At 40.8% G+C, this 16,121-nt stretch overlaps 1 protein-coding gene across 7 annotated transcripts in view; it reads right to left on the bottom strand.

Annotated features, from left to right (window-relative positions):
- Positions 1-1,790: 1,790 nt before the first annotated feature.
- Positions 1,791-16,121, bottom strand: part of MITF (melanocyte inducing transcription factor) — a 231,013-nt gene continuing 216,682 nt past the window's right edge. For 5 of the 7 annotated variants that reach the window (XM_084840416.1, XM_084840417.1, XM_084840420.1 and 2 more), the window contains exons 7-10: positions 11,276-11,350; positions 9,721-9,796; positions 8,841-8,988; positions 1,791-6,310 (exon numbers count right to left, since the gene is read on the bottom strand). In XM_084840416.1, coding sequence (XP_084696542.1) covers positions 5,906-6,310; positions 8,841-8,988; positions 9,721-9,796; positions 11,276-11,350 — 704 coding nt within the window. In that variant the 3' untranslated portion in view covers positions 1,791-5,905. The remainder of the gene's footprint in view (positions 6,311-8,840; positions 8,989-9,720; positions 9,797-11,275; positions 11,351-16,121) is intronic. The other 2 variants (XM_084840418.1, XM_084840421.1) reach the window with 1 other exon arrangement.

The following is a 16,121-nucleotide window of genomic DNA, read 5'->3' on the forward strand; positions in this document are numbered from 1 at the left end:
TTGACTAGAGGCCATAGGATTTCACCCTAATACATTTTAAAAACTAAATGACACCCCAAGGGTTCCCTTAGTACGCATGCCAAATTTCAGGTGTCTGGGTTGGACGGTCTTTGCAGTATGACATTGACAGAAGGAGACACATCTTTTATTATATGAGTTCAACTCAATAAACGATTAGAGTTACCTTTAGGATATGGGCATGTAGTTACACAAGCAACACTCAATGAATTGGGTAACTGGGCTTCTGGATAATTAGGTTTATTAATTTATTTATTTTAAAAGCATGTCTATATATTTCCAGGATCTCAGCTTTCAAGGGGATGTTCAACACATGCAACAGTGAAAAACCTACAGCAAGAGAGAGCGAGAAGTCCTGGTTTCTATCTTGATGCAACATTTATTGCCTAGACTGCACTCGAGAAGGGGAAAAACATTGTACAGTATAATACTGCACAATACGTTGCAGTGTATTAATTCAACCATGTTAAAAGATCTTGGTGCTTTCTCCAGGCTGCCCCAAACTGTGATTCCACTTTTTCCAAGTTGCAGTGCAACCCTATACTTGTCTACTCAGAAGTAAGTCCCATTGAATTAATTGGAACATACTCCCACGAAAGAGTGTATAGGATTACAGCCTAAATGTTCTGGAGATTTGCAATGGCGGAATACTTAAAGATGATGGCTAAGCAGTGGTGCAGCTTGGAAATGTTAGACCCAGGACTTAAAAGTTCTTATGGGGGGGGGGGGGCTTTAGATGGCCATGTATGTTATTTTGTTTGTGAAGCACACAAGTCACATTTCTGTTCTCTCTTTCCCACAACACTCACCCGCTACCACCATCGTTCATGCTTTACAAGTGTTTCTATATTCCTGACATTTTGGAGCAAAAAACAAAGACAAAACCCACCCTGTATGCCAACCAAGCCTGATGAAAAGAAAAGGGTGGTGTAGTGGGTAGAGTATTGGACTGGGACTCGGAAGAGCCAGGTTCTTGTTTCCACTCAGCCATGAAGCTCACTGGGTGACTCTGGGGCAGTCACTGACTCTCAGCCAAACCTACCTCAGAGGGTTGTTGTGAGGATGAAATGGAGGAGAGGATCATGTAAGCTGCCTTGGGATTCTTGGAAGAAGGAAAGAAGCATGATATAAAGGTAATAATAAAATAACATTAAAATAATACAATAAATGAAAAGAGAACTTCTGAGCATGTGCAGTTTTGCATTTTAAATTCCTTTAAATCATAGCACTGTCATGACTAAAGGAATAAAAGGAAGTCTATGCTGAACAAATTTACCTAGTAATGTGCACTCTTTTGTTGTAGAAAAGGATAATAGGTCTGCCCCTTTTAAAAAATAAGACGAAAAGGGGTTAGGGTGAACCTGATGGGGCCCATGCTGGTCCAGGTGGTACTAACCCCACACCACTGCTCTCTAAGTGGTCATTTGGGGGCTGGCTAGGCTGCAGGTTCCTCAGGTCCGGCCCCAGCTGGATGACTGTGGCTAACTAGCTGTTTAGACAGGAAGCCAGTGTCCTCACACACTGCAACCTCTTGTGTAAGTTTTGTGTAAACAACATATACCATATTCAATATAGGAAAAGAAATGAATTCAGAGAGGAGGTTTACGTGCTGAATATAAGTGAATCCAAGTGAAGGCTTCCTTTTAAACGGATGTAAAAGTAACGAGATTTTCAGTGTTTGCAAGTCACAGCAATATCATTTCTCTCTAATTCAATCCAAGGCTTGATTTGTTGGTCAAAGCCACAAGCCAAGTGGGAACATAATTCTTTGGTTTAAGACACAGTATTTCATTTACACTATACACAAATTATGTAGCCATTATGTGAAAAACCAAACACTTTAATCCGTCTATTAGGAACAGTTCAAATTATTTAATTGGCTTACATTAATATTGATCCATAATTTACAGTGCGATGGACCATAAACATTATTGTGGCCAACAGCAGGTGAAAAGATCAATAACAGCATGGTACTAAGCATCCAGAACAAGAGGCAGTAATTCATGTCACTTTTTCAAGATACAGAGGCCTTTTATACCATCAGTTTCCATTTTTCACCAGTGCGTTTTATGTCCAAAAATATGGCAAGTGCATTATTTTGTGCTTTGCTTTATTTATTTTTTCCTTATATGCTTCCTAAAGGCTTTATAGGTATCAGAGTTAATATTGCTTTATACATCTATCTGAAAGTAGTAAGGAAGATGTTCATGGCACGAATGTATCTTGCATGGTTTTGGCAAAAGTGAACATTGCTTGGTACTCCATGTACCTGGGCAGCGTCTTATGACTCTCTCCTATTTTTGGCATCTGGGATCATGTAATCACTGTAGTTTGAAGATGCCTCAGAGCAACCACACTTTCTATTATGTTCAACCACTGATCAGATGTCTGGGCACCTCTGCCCTGAAGATGCACCACGCTTTAAGGCCTATCAGTTCTGTGGCCCTTGGCTTTAAATAAAATAAATAAATAAGTTCATCCGAAAGTCTAATTTCAGTTTGGAAAACCTGATGCCTACTCTCCTTTGATAGATTTGCAAGAATTCTATGGGGATGATATAAAAATCCCAACTTCAAAACAAAACAAAACAAAACAGGGGCTCTGGTATGAGGAAACCTAAACAGAATTGGGAAGAAAAAAGCCAAGCCAAAGAAAAATGGATGGTGGCATGGTGTATTTGAGAAAGCCCAAGATATTCTGGCAACACCAGTCTCATCCAAGAAAAAACTAAACTTGGTGGATCAGATTTCCAAGTGTGCCATGTGGCAGAATATAATGCTCTCAATTCACTCACAGGGTAGACATCAATTTTATTGTGCCTGAAACATCAGGCTAGCCTTTATTTCTTGATCCAAAACACTGCAGAACTGAACCCCGTAAGTAGCTCTTCTTAATTAAACAACCACCATTTGTCTCATTTTTGTTTTACAATCAGGGCTGTGTATATGTTGCAATTTTGGTAGCAGGGGCACAACTCAGCATCCTAAAAACCTTAGGTTCTGTTTTTTGCAAGAAGCAAGTTTCTAGCCCTTGTTGTGCAAAGACAGGCTTGAAAGTGTGTAAAACAATGACTGATGAAACCTCAGAAGTCAGAGAGTAGACCAAGAAATATTTCCAGTGTTCTGAGTGCAGGGGCAGAGGGGTAGAGCTTCAGTGTCCTCACATGAGGGACACCATGTCCTAATGACGAAAAGAAACAGAATATATTGTGCAAAACAAGCAAATACATAACTTTGCTTCATATGCATAATTTACACTGTTTGCATTTCAGCTTTTTACAGTGCAGTCCTATATATGTATACTCAGAAGTAAGTTCCACTAACTGCAATGGGGCTTACTCCCAGGTAAGTGGGTATAGAATTCAGCCTTAATCTTTTCTCTTTTACTTCTTATGATATAGGCTAACCTGCGTTGTTAAGGTCCAAACCTTCACTGAAGAAGACTATGGCCAGCTGGGTTAGATTTTGTACAGTTCTCCCCTAACAAAAAATAAATAACAAATCAAGCATCCTTTCCACAATAAAATTCTAACTACGGTTTTCTGCAGAGAGCATATGGTGACAAGAGACTGTCCATTGGCTACTGAATGCGCAGCATGTTGCTACGGATGGGCCCAACACTCCTTTCCAGATGAGGCTGAAGGTTTACATTCCGCTCAACTTGCTGTGGAAGCTCAGTCAACCAGGTATTGTTGCAATAACACTGCTCAAATGTCTACCCCTACAATAGCGACCATCATCTATGATGATTATCAGTGCTCAGCAGGTATAACCGATCTAGAAAATACATTTAAAAATCACTACTGTTTGAGTAATGACTGAGTCAACAGATATTCTGAGGTTAAGAGAAAATGTCGTCCTAGTATTTCAAGTCAGAGTTCCTGCCTCTGCTTATTTCTCTTCTTTTGTCCATATTAAAGCGTGGCAAAAATGAGAATGGGTCCAGGCCTCGCTCCCACTGTTAGCAGCACAGCTTTGGGTAGAGAGGAGCACAGTTAGGCCTTAGCGGTTGCAAGGATGTTTCCAAAAAATGAAACTGTACAGCAGCTCTTTGCCTTTGAGACTTGCCTGCTTTACCACATCCTGGTCATCAGTTCACACTTGCATTCCAAAGACTTATCAGCTGTCCCTAGGCCAGTTTCCTGAGCACAGAAGCAAAGCTGGCACAAACAAAGAGTCAAAGACTTCAAGAAATACTTCCAGAGTTAGTGGAGGACTGGAAGCCCTTGCTTTGTGAGGTGAGCACTACGCTCCACCCAACTGCCACAACCAACAACACCGCCCCCCTCTTCTTTTATGTCACACTTCAGTCAGTGCTAGTTCACGAAGACTACAGCTAAATTTAAGGCACTTCATTCCAAATGAGATATGCTTCCCTGCCATCTGCAAATCAACTGGGTGGTTGCTATAGAGGAAGCCAATCACTTGCTGAACTGGTAAGACCACACAACCACTGTATAAAATATTTAGGCATGATAATAAGAATATGAATACAAGTGTCACTACTGTTATTGCATAGGACTATGCTGGAGTAGATAATGCACAGAACATGCTCTTATGACAACATTGTTGAATGGTTAAACTTGACAACATTGGGATCAAGTAACAGTTACCTGCAGATATAGTCAATTTTCGTTCAACCTTGTTGCTGAAAAATGTAACAGCGCACTAAAGGATACAGCAACCGTGTTTTCAAGCATATTACTATTTGTCATGTATCACTAAAAATAAATATGTTAAATTCAGATATTTTTTTTCAGTTTTGTTTTCTATAGAGCTTCATTTTGTTAACTAGACTAAATCTGTACTACGATTTAAAGATCTGTCTGTGTCAAAACATTCCTTCCAAGTGAGACTGTAATATACAAAATAGTCACAAAACCACTCTTGGAAAAGACAGGAACCTGCGCAAAAGCTTACTTTGAAGTGTGTACAAAGAATGCAAAACAAACCCTTCAGTGGGGTTAAAAATGTCAAAAAAAATGTCACGATAACTAGAGGCATCTTCTTACAAATTAAAAAAGTACTCTCAGTGAAAAATAAAATAACTGAAAAAGTCATGCAAATCAAGTAGCTGTACAATGCAATTTTTAAAAAAGAAGAATCCAATTGGTTATGCCCAACTGAAAAAATTACTAGTTTTTGTTAAGAGCTTGAAATATTCACCAGTCTTGCATTGTTAAACTGCCAATATAGATTCCTTGCCATGATTAAAAGTGATTTCTATTTTAAAAGAAAGTGAACCATGATTTAGAAGGATGCTCACTCACTGGAGAGCAAAAATAATAATTAATAATAATACCAATTTAAATGTCATTGAAACTCTGTGTCTCTCTCCATCCTTCATTTCTAGCTTGTACTGTAATCAAGATCACCATCAGTTCATTTCTGTACAGGTGGCCTGTTTACATATATATTATAACTAAACCTGTGGGAAAGATTAACTTGGATTAACAGATACTATATCTTTAAAAGGAGGCACTATTAAATCAACACAAAAATAGTTCACAAAGCTAATTCGTTTTTGGTTTCTTTACATTCTTCTACATTTCATTTCCAAGTCAATGGGTTTCATTACAGTTATACTGAAGCATCACCTTTAGTGGATCATGGACTTTGTGGATCTGTAGATCTCTATTGCTTTCAAGTAGACATGAACTCACTTGGAGTTCTTGGTGAATGTGGTTCACAGATGCAGTACAATACTTTGGAAGCATTGGTAATTGTAAAACAGAATATACAAGTCTCTTCAAACATTTAAAAAAAGTCACATACACTGGGCTATCTAAAGATTTATGTTAAAAGACAGTTATTAAGAAAAAGAGAGCAAATTACTTAATCTACTTATCAAGAAACGAAGAAGTTCGTGAAAGGCCTGATTATATCCACTAGCAAGCATGGTCAGTGTCCTCCATGCTCACGCTGCTCCTTCGGCTACTCGTTTTGGAAGCCCCAGGAGACACTGACGAAAGGGGGGGGTCGGTGACTCCAACGGGAGAGAGGGTATCGTCCATCAAGATGTCTTCCAGTTTGGGTCCCATTTTTGTAGGTGCGGCATAAGTGCCAGCAGCTGACTCAGTCACATTTCCCAGGCTGTCATTGAAAGTGATGGTGCCGTCAGTAAGGTCGAGAGTGGTTGTGCAAGACAGGTCACGGTGATGCTGCAAGATCTCTTGGCTGCAGTTGTCAAGGATGGGCTCTTGTTTGATAAGCCGGTTTACCATCTCTGGTGAGCAAAGGCCTGTTGATGGGATAATGGAAAGTCCATGTGCTCGAGCTTGCATCTCAAGTTCCTATTGTCAGGATACATACATAATAATAAATACATTTTAAAAAGACAACCATCACATGGCACCCATCACATCTGAGGAGCAGGCTAGCTTAGGGGGTTCAGGACAGGCCATGTGGCAAGCACTAGTCTGCCCTCCAACAGAGGGGAACACCTGGAGAGTTCAAGAGGAATAGCCTGGGGGGCAGCTCCTGCTGCCCGCAGAATTTCCTACCTGAGGCAATTGCCTCACTTTGCTTAATGATAGAGCCGGCCCTGGACACCTTATAGATAACACAAAAAGCAAAGGTGGACATGTTGGCCGAAAGAAAAATTCCAAAAGAAAATTTCCAGAATTGTATTTATTTATAATATTTCTAGGTCACCTTTCAGGGCAGGAGTCCTCCCAAGGTGGCTTACAACAATATAATAAAAACCAATATGGTAATAAAACAGAAGGCATTCATAAAAACAACAGCAACCTAAGTCAAAGCCTACAACACAATTGCAGCTACAACCCAGAACAGAGTGATAACTCTAGAAATTAACACTTTCCTGCAAAATAAACAAGATGGCAGCTTCATAAATCTTAGGGCCAAACTATATGTAACATTAAATGCATGATCCAGCTTAATGTATCTGTTTCTTTATCAATCATAGCTGCAGGTGAATGGCAACATCCATCATGTGGGCCACAACACAGGGGGAAAGGGATTAACCCTTTCTCCCTGTGCTGCAATCCTGACAAAAATTGCCCCCCGGAAACTGCTGCTTATCCTAGGAGGGAAACAACTTTTGGCACGCTAGTCTCTGCCTAAGAATGAGTGGAAGCTTTTCGTACTTTGCAAAGGTTTCTCATGAGGCACCAGCTCCTCACCCCCTGTGGTTACTGCTGTATTTGCTATAACCCAGTTCGCATGATCATGCAGCTTAGAAGGGTTAGAAATAACCCAGCAACCAGACATGGGTTATTTGAAGGTTGTTTCAGTAGCCATGCTGCCCAGGTTCAGACAACACGACAAGCCGCAACCAGGCAAATGACTTGTTCAAGCCATGGAGACACTGCTTCCCTATTGTGCTTCTAGAGCACTGCCTGACATCACAGAGACCAAGACTCCTCTCTACTCAGATAGGAAATTGTGCTTCACACTGTCCCCTGGGAAAGGGTGGCGGGGAGAAGGAAACTGCCCTTCATAGAAGTTGCTGTCTTCCATCCTTGGAACAAGCAAAAAGGCTTCATATAATTTTCTGGGGGCAGGGAGGAAAGTATGTTTGTCAAAATATAAACCCTTCATATATCTATCTATAACACCATAGGTCATTCAACAAAGCAACATTTTTGTGTTGGCCAGGGTTTTTTGATTTTGGGTCTGTGGTTTATTAAATTTTTTATAAAGATTTTTCAGTATCCACAGTAAGTAGAAATGAAGGAGAAAAATAAATATATATAGCTAAAAACAGAATACCCAAAGTTTTGAGAAATAAAATGTATTGTTGCCTTTGGGTGGAAAAGAAAGTGGATTATAATAATCAAATTATGTCCCTGTTATTACAGTTAGAAAAGTAACCATCAGTAATATTTTATTTCCTTCCCATAAAGTTTATATTTGCATATTGTATTTATTTTTATTATGTATATGTATTATTATGTATGAAAGCTTCAGCTATGGGCTACTATAAATTGACTGAGTGACTAAATGAATGAATAAACAAATAAATCCAACTACATCTGATTTTCTAACTCTGTAAGACAAAGCGTTCTGCTGGAAAACTCCCAAACAGACCCCTTTCCAAGCCCACATTAAGGAGGTCTAACAGTACATCAGGGCCTGGCAATTACATGGCTTTGATTTGCCACAGAGAAAAAAAGGGGGCTGGCTTGTGTTTTTTCATCCTGATGAGACCCTATTCCATTTCAGGTGCCAAGTTGAACCTAATTGGCAAAAGGCAAAATCCCAGTAGCACTTTGGAAGCCATTGGAAGTTTGCCTTAGCTTCCACGTCACCTATAAAATTTTGAAGCAATGGAAGCCACAAGTCCCATGGATATGCAGTTAGCACAGAGGTCTCATCAAACATTATCCATATACAGAACTTATGCATAGAAAAAGGTGTTGGCCCTGTCTTTATTTAATTATTTGACTTGTGCACCGCCTTTCTACCAAAAAATGGCACTCAATGGCAATACTGTTGTGTGTGCTGTCAGCCCTGACCTCTGACACCATGTGTTCATTCTGAAAGTCTGGAAAGGGGCACCAATGCACGAGTAACTTAATGTGCAAAGTCACTCCATGCAATTAGTTTCCTGGCTCAGACAAAACAGGAAACTATGGTTAATTTGAGAGTTCTGCATTTCATTAACACATGCCATGAAGGGAGGAGAGAAGGGGCTGTGTGTATAGGGAAAAGACTTGTGCATATCTTGGCTTATTAAGATGTTCTAATGATCACTGTTTCTAGATGTATTAATATTAAAGGAGTCACCCTAGAAATACACACACACACACACACACACACACACAGAGCTCCATTATATTTATCCATTAATCAGCAAACCTGTATTCTGAGCAAAAGGTGCCTGTTGGCATGTTCCAATTTCTTTTGTCTATTCTCCAATTCTTTCGAACGCTGCTGTTCTCGTTGCAACTTGCGGATATAGTCCACAGAGGCCTTTAAAATAGTTCCCTTATTCCAACGCATGTCCCTGCAAGAGTCATGCAAATAATTAAATCTGTAAAGAAGCCCTGGGGTGGGGGAAGCAAAAATGCTATTTGCAATGCAGCAACCACGTTTACAATTGAACAAATCGAGGTGCGGGGGGATACACCTTTTCAATTTAAACAAAAATAAAAATATAGGATATATTTACTACACTAGGGGGAGCAGCAGTTTAACTCATTGCTTGGTAGCACAGAGATCTAGATTTCTATAGCATTAGTGGCATACAGAAAGGAAACAAAAACGAGTCTTGTGGACCTTAAAGACTAACAAGTTTATTACTTTTGGCATAAGGATGCCATTTTTGGTGGCATTTAGATGCTCCTGTCATATGTACTTTCCCCCTAAACTAGAAATATTGCCAACGTCTATCAGGTGGGCCTACATTATGTTTTCTTTGTTTTGTTTATAAAGGAGAAGCAATGTTCTGGGTGCTTACTTTTTTGCCTTTGCCTGCAGCCATGAGAAATGCAAATTCAGGTTATGTTCATTAGCTAGTAGAATTAGACCAAGTATTTTCTTAGAAAAAAAACCTATAGCTGTGGAACTAGCAACGCAATAGGATTAAACACATTCAGGCTGTGCTATATCCTGTACTACAGTCATAATAATCCAAAACTTAAGGCATTCCAGCTAAGTGGGAGGAATATCACCACTCATTTCTCAGAAGAAAGTCACTCTCCTATAATAATTTGTTCTATGACGTGACAGTACTTACGGGTCATTAGACTTGGGTATCAACGTACCAAGTTCTTTTATGCGATCGTTAATGTTGAATCGTCTTCTTCGTTCAACTTTCAAGAAATCAGCACAAATTAGTAATCAATGGAAGGAAGCATCAGTGTCACAAATGTCTTGCAAAGTACACGTGTTGCTATGATTGTTTAAGAATTTTGCATCATAGCTAAGATCATTTGCCTGACGCTAAACCACAAAAGCTGGTAGACCTACAGGAGCACAGAACAAGTGAGGGAGAGCTCACACTCTGATCTCTTTAAATTGTCATACTTCTTTAGTATTCTTTGGAACACAGGAAGAACTGCCAAAGTCTGGGACCACTCCTGTTCATTCAAACATATCGTCCAATTTCCTCTTGAATGTTAGTGAAGAGTTCTGCCAATGAATCAGATCGCCTTTCATTGTCTAATCCAGCCTTCCCCAACTTGGCGCATTCAACTTCCATCAACCTCAGCCAACATGGCCAGTGGTCAGGAAACTGGGAGTTGTGGTCCAAAACATCCGGAGGGCACTGAGTTGGACAAGGCTGGACTAATTGACAGGAGAGATCCTTTAGAACTTATAAATGCATTAACACATGCTTGTTATTCGTGACTGGTTTTTAATTGTGACCAAAAATGGAGATGACTGATCTTGTTTTGCTTTGGCGACATATTTTTTCTAAGCCACAAATGACTTTTTTAGTGAGATTCTGGGTTATTAAATATAGCCTAAATTTTAAACTTGATCCTATCAAGTTCTGTTTTGGAACACACTCAGAAATATATAACACTGACAGTGCTATCCTGTACACATCTACTGGGAAATAAGTCCCAAGGAGTGAAATGGGACTGACTCCCAGGTGTAGGATTGTAGCCTTAAGCAGGCAGTGCAGGCTTAGGAACAGATGAAGCAGTCTATTTCTGGTCCATGTCATTTTCACAAGTGTTCGCTCATAACATCCATTGCATCCCATTTCCACATATCTGCATATGTGTTTCAAAAACTGAACAAAAATGTGTATTTAAATACATACTTCAAAATGCATATTCCTTCAAAATATGCATTTAAGAACATACTTTCTCTCAAAATACACATTTCTAAATTCATGTTTATATGATTTTGGAGCTGAGAATTGTGAAACCCTGTGGATAACCAAGAGTTGATCTGCACTGGGAGCAGATGTGAATCATATCCCAACCACACACAGATTTAATTCTTCAAGCATCCCTATGTAGCACCCAAAGCTTTTGAGACTCGTCTTTGAAGCGCTTACAAAAAAGAAAAGTTACATATTAAAATATATAAATAATTAAGAGGTCATTTTACCGACCAAAAACTATTGAGAATACAAGCCACTGGGATTTCAAATGCACAAGCACTAAAGGAATGGAAGGGAATTATGCAAGAGTACAGCTGTTACTTTTGGTGCAAGCCCAATCTATTTCAGTAGGGATGGTGCTATTAGAAGTCCCAGAAGACGGTGTGCTGAATACTAAACCTCTAGCCACCCTGGCCTCAGCTCACAATTAAATAAAGAGGAACAAGAAACTTACTTAAATTGTGATTGTCTTTCTTTTGTCTTTCTTTGGCCAGTGCTCTTGCCTCTGACTCTGTGGGAAATACACATGCTGTGCATGTTCACAAAGTAGAATTAGAGAACAGCAAGAATGGCAACATTAGCAAAGTAAACATTCCCGTATCTCTAGCGCAAGGTATTTCACATGCACTCTCGCTGACAAACATCAGCACAATATAGTGTCTTCTTGTAACGTCTCCTTGTTTAATATTATGGTACAATGGACTTCTTCACACGGAGCTTTTATCCTGCTGTTGAGATTGCTCACTCATGGAAGTCCGCAGGCCCTTTAGATGACGTCGTGAACCTCCAAGGCGTCTCCTGCACTAAATGCCCTTTATTCCGTTTTTTTAAATAGATTGGAGATAATGAGCTATCAAATCACCCTGCTCGCGTTCTGCTTGAGTTCCCTCTGTGAAAAAGGAAAAGCTGCAAGAAGAGGAGCTGGACCAATGAAACATATGGAAGAATCAGATAAGGGGGAGGAGGAAGGGGAAAGGGGAGCGGGGGAAGGAAGGAAGGAAGGAGAGAGCCCCATTTGAAATGCGGGATTTTAGGCTGGTGTAGAGATATCAAATATCTTGCAGTACCAGTTTGGTATGTGCCATTGCAAATACTAGCGCAGGCTGCGTGATTAACAAATTTGGAACATAAAACTTCTGGGGCCAGAGGCTAAAGACAATTACTTTGTGGCATTAGTGTCCTTCATACTAAGGACATTAGTGTCTTTCACAGGAATGGTTAGTTCTCATTCAGGGGTCAATTTAAATATTCAGGGGATGGAAAACTGTTGAGACTGTATTACTCCAGAATGCAAAGGTGGGATTTAAATATGCAACCCCCATTTAAAAATAAACAAACAAATCCTGGCCTGCAGAAAACTAACATATGAGACAGAAGGCTCTAGGCTCACTTTCTCTCCAATGATACAAGTCACAACACCTCAGAAGGTCATTCATGGATCACTCAAGCTGGTATTATGTTGTTAATTGGATTCTACTAATGAATGTGATCTGTGGAATCTCCTTTCTAACAAGGTTTTAGGGTGATTCCAGAAGTCACCTTCTCTACCAATAGAAGCTACGGACTTGGAGGTGAAATAAGGAGTACCTTGTTTAGATGAGGTACGTGTTGGTAGAGCCCCCATTGCTAGTACTTTTGGATGAGCAGTAATAGGGAGTGATTGGCACAGTGCATATCTTGCTTACAGGTGTCTGGCATGCTGATCAGCCACAAAAGCACTATAATCACTGGAGTCTGGCAGCATCCTAATGTTGCCACCTTCAGGGCTGGCCCAAGACATTTTGCTGTCTAAGGCAAAGGACAAGATGGCACTCCCTTCCCATTCCACATCCAGAAGCTGACTGGACTGGCAGTTGATGGAATGGTATCCATCACATCTGAGGAGCAGGCTAGTTTAGGGGGTTCAGGACAGGCCATGTGGCAAGTACTAGTCTGCCCTCCAACAGAGGGGAACACCTGGGGAGCTCAAGAGGAATAGCCTGGAGGGCAGTTCCTGCTGCCCGCAGAATTTCCTACCTGAGGCAATTGCCTCACTTTGCTTAATGATAGAGCCAGCCCTGGACACCTTATAGATTACACAAAAAGCAAAGGTAGACATGTTGGCCGAAAGAAAAATTCCAAAAGAAAATTTCCAAAATCTCTTTCACTGTAATATGTGCAAGTAGGCCAATTCAAACATCATAATATTAGTTGGTTTCTTTGGAAACCTTGAAGATTATAACTCATAAGTAAGTTCTCCAAGTGGGTCATTTATTAGTTTTAGGTGGCAGCTAACCTAAGGATACTGGGTTGTGCCCAATTAACCCCTCCCGCTGATAGTAGGCTTCAATCTGCAGAACAGGAAGGGGTCAATTTCCCCTCCCACATGCCCTCAAAATCTGCTCAGAAGGTTGGGGGACCCACTGGACCAGATTGAGGAGGCAGGCGGGGCACTGCTGTGGGAATGAGAACAGGGGAAGTCCCATTGTGCAAGTAAAAGTCTGCTCATGTGATGTTGGATTTCACCCAATAAAATGGTAGAACGTCTCCCTGAAAGGCAATTTCTGCAGTGGAATTTTGGAATAAAGCAAGCACCCTTTTTTAAAAGAATAATGTGCTATTTAAAATGTGCTGTTTAAATAGTTTATGAAGGTCAAGCATGCAAGATGGATAGTACATCTTTTGTATCAGCCACTCTTAGGTTACATTCCAAGTAAGGATATACAGGGGCCCTTTTATTATAAAGACAAAATAATGAACAAATGCAGCATCTTCCTTAGTGATGCTGCATAAGACACAGTGGTGCATTATCTTTGCCTGCTCCAACTCTTTTTCCTTCGTTAAAAATCAAAGGCAAATACTATACATTACCGGAGCTCTACTCAGTACTCATGACTTGCCCCATCCATTCAGAGATGCAGTTGCAGCAGCTAGTACAATAAACTTTCAGTGTTCAATGTACAATGAACTTTCTACTTCAATGAACTAGTACAATGAACTTTCTCAGATAACTTGACATTTCACATTTCAACACCGCATCTGTGAAGCCGTGCCCCAGTTTTTTTTTTGGGGGGGGAGCTATAGCCCGTGACACCAATTCTGAGTCAGAAGGGGACGCTGTAGAATCAGTCCCAGGTATGGGAAGCCAGGAACCTGAGAATGCAGTTCTACCAGGCCTCCCACTGGCTTAAAAGCCAGTGGGGTGTATGTGTATGAGATGCAGGACACGGATGCAGCCTATATGTCTCCACAGCCAGGAGACCTGACCTTGATGGAGGCCCCTGCTTCTCAACCAAGGGAGCCTTCCATGGGAACAAGGCAGTGGCAGGAGGTCTCTGCAGGAGAGGGTGTTTCAGGGGTGTCTCCTTTACTGTGTTGTCAATTAAAGAGGGAGGAGCAGAGGCTTTCCGTGAGACGCAGCAGTCGTAAGAGGCCGGTTCATCTGCTGGGAACAAATGTCTGATACTTATCTTTAGTGGCTGCTCCCCTGTATTTATACCAGGGCCTTTATTGTTTAGGAACCTGGAATGTCAGATCAATGAATCAAGGTAAGCTGGAGGTGGTCAAACATGAGATGGCAAGATTGAACATCGACATCTTGGGAATCAGTGAACTAAAATGGACAGGCATGGGCGAATTTAATTCAGGTGACCATTATATCTACTATTGTGGGCAAGAATCCCTTAGAAGAAATGGAGTAGCACTCATAGTCAACAAAAGGGTGGGAAAAGCAGTACTGGGGTACAATCTTAAAAATGATAGAATGATCTCAGTACGAATCCAAGGCAAACCATTCAACATCACAGTAATTCAAGTCTATGCCCCAACCACTGAGGCCGAAGAAGCTGAGGTTGATCGGTTCTATGAAGACCTACAACACCTTCTAGAACTAACACCAAAAAAAGATGTCCTCTTCATCATAGGGGATTGGAATGCTAAAGTAGGAAGTCAAGAAATCACCGGGATAACAGGCAGGCATGGCCTTGGTGTACAAAATGAAGCAGGACAAAAGCTAATAGAGTTTTGCCAAGAGAACATGCTGATCATAGCAAACACTCTTTTCCAACAGCACAAGAGGCGACTCTACACATGGACATCACCAGATGGTCAATATCGAAATCAGATTGATTATGTCCTTTGCAGCCAAAGATGGAGAAGCTCCATACAGTCAGTAAAAACAAGACCTGGAGCTGACTGTGGCTCAGATCATGAGCTGCTTCTTGCAAAATTTCGGCTTAAATTGAAGAACGTCGGGAAAACCACTAAACCGTTCAGGTATGACCTAAATCATATCCCTGATGAATATACAGTGGAGGTGAGGAATAGATTTCAGGGATTAGACCTGATAGACAGAGTGCCTGAACTATGGACGGAGGTCCGTAACATTGTTCAGGAGGCAGCAACGAAATCCGTCCCAAAGAAAAAGAAATGCAAGAAAGCAAAGTGGCTGTCTGATGAGGCTTTACAAGTAGCTCACGAAAGAAGGGAAGCGAAAAGCAAGGGAGAAAGGGGAAGATATACCCAACTGAATGCAGAGTTCCAGAGAATAGCAAGGAGAGACAAGAAGGCCTTCTTAAATGAACAATGCAAAGAAATTGAGGAAAACAACAGAATGGGAAAGACTAGATATCTCTTCAAGAAAATTGGAGATCTCAAGGGAACGTTTTGTGCAAAGACGGGCATGATAAAGGACAAAGAAGGCAGGGACCTAACAGAAGCAGATGAGATTAAGAAGAGGTGGAAAGAATACACAGAAGAACTATACAGGAAAGATCTGAATGTCCCTGATAGCCATGATAGTGCGCTCACTGAACTTGACCCGGACATCCTCGAGAGTGAAGTCAAGTGGGCCTTAGGAAGCATTAGTAACAACAAAGCTAGCGAAGATGACAGTATTCCAGCTGAGCTATTTAAAATCCTAAAAGATGATGCTGTTAAAGTGCTGCATTCAATATGCCAACAAATCTGGAACACTCAACAGTGGCCACAAGACTGGAAAAGGTCAGTTTACATTCCAATTCCAAAGAAGGGCAACGCCAAAGAGTGTTCAAACTACCGCACAATTGCGCTCATTTCACATGCCAGCAAGGTGATGCTCAAAATCCTACAAGCTAGGCTTCAGCAGTATGCGAACCCAGAACTACCGGAAGTACAAGCTGGGTTTCGAAGAGGCAGAGGAACTAGAGATCAAATCGCCAACATTTGCTGCATCATGGAGAAAGCAAGAGAATTCCAGAAAAACGTCTATTTCTGCTTCATTGACTACACTAAAGCCTTTGATTGTGTGGATCACAACAAACTGTGGCAAATTCTTAAAGTGA

The sequence above is a fragment of the Heloderma suspectum genome, chromosome 2 (assembly GCF_057233095.1).
Source record: "Heloderma suspectum isolate Gila_16-S chromosome 2, 16-S_ref, whole genome shotgun sequence".
Taxonomy (NCBI): domain Eukaryota; kingdom Metazoa; phylum Chordata; class Lepidosauria; order Squamata; family Helodermatidae; genus Heloderma; species Heloderma suspectum.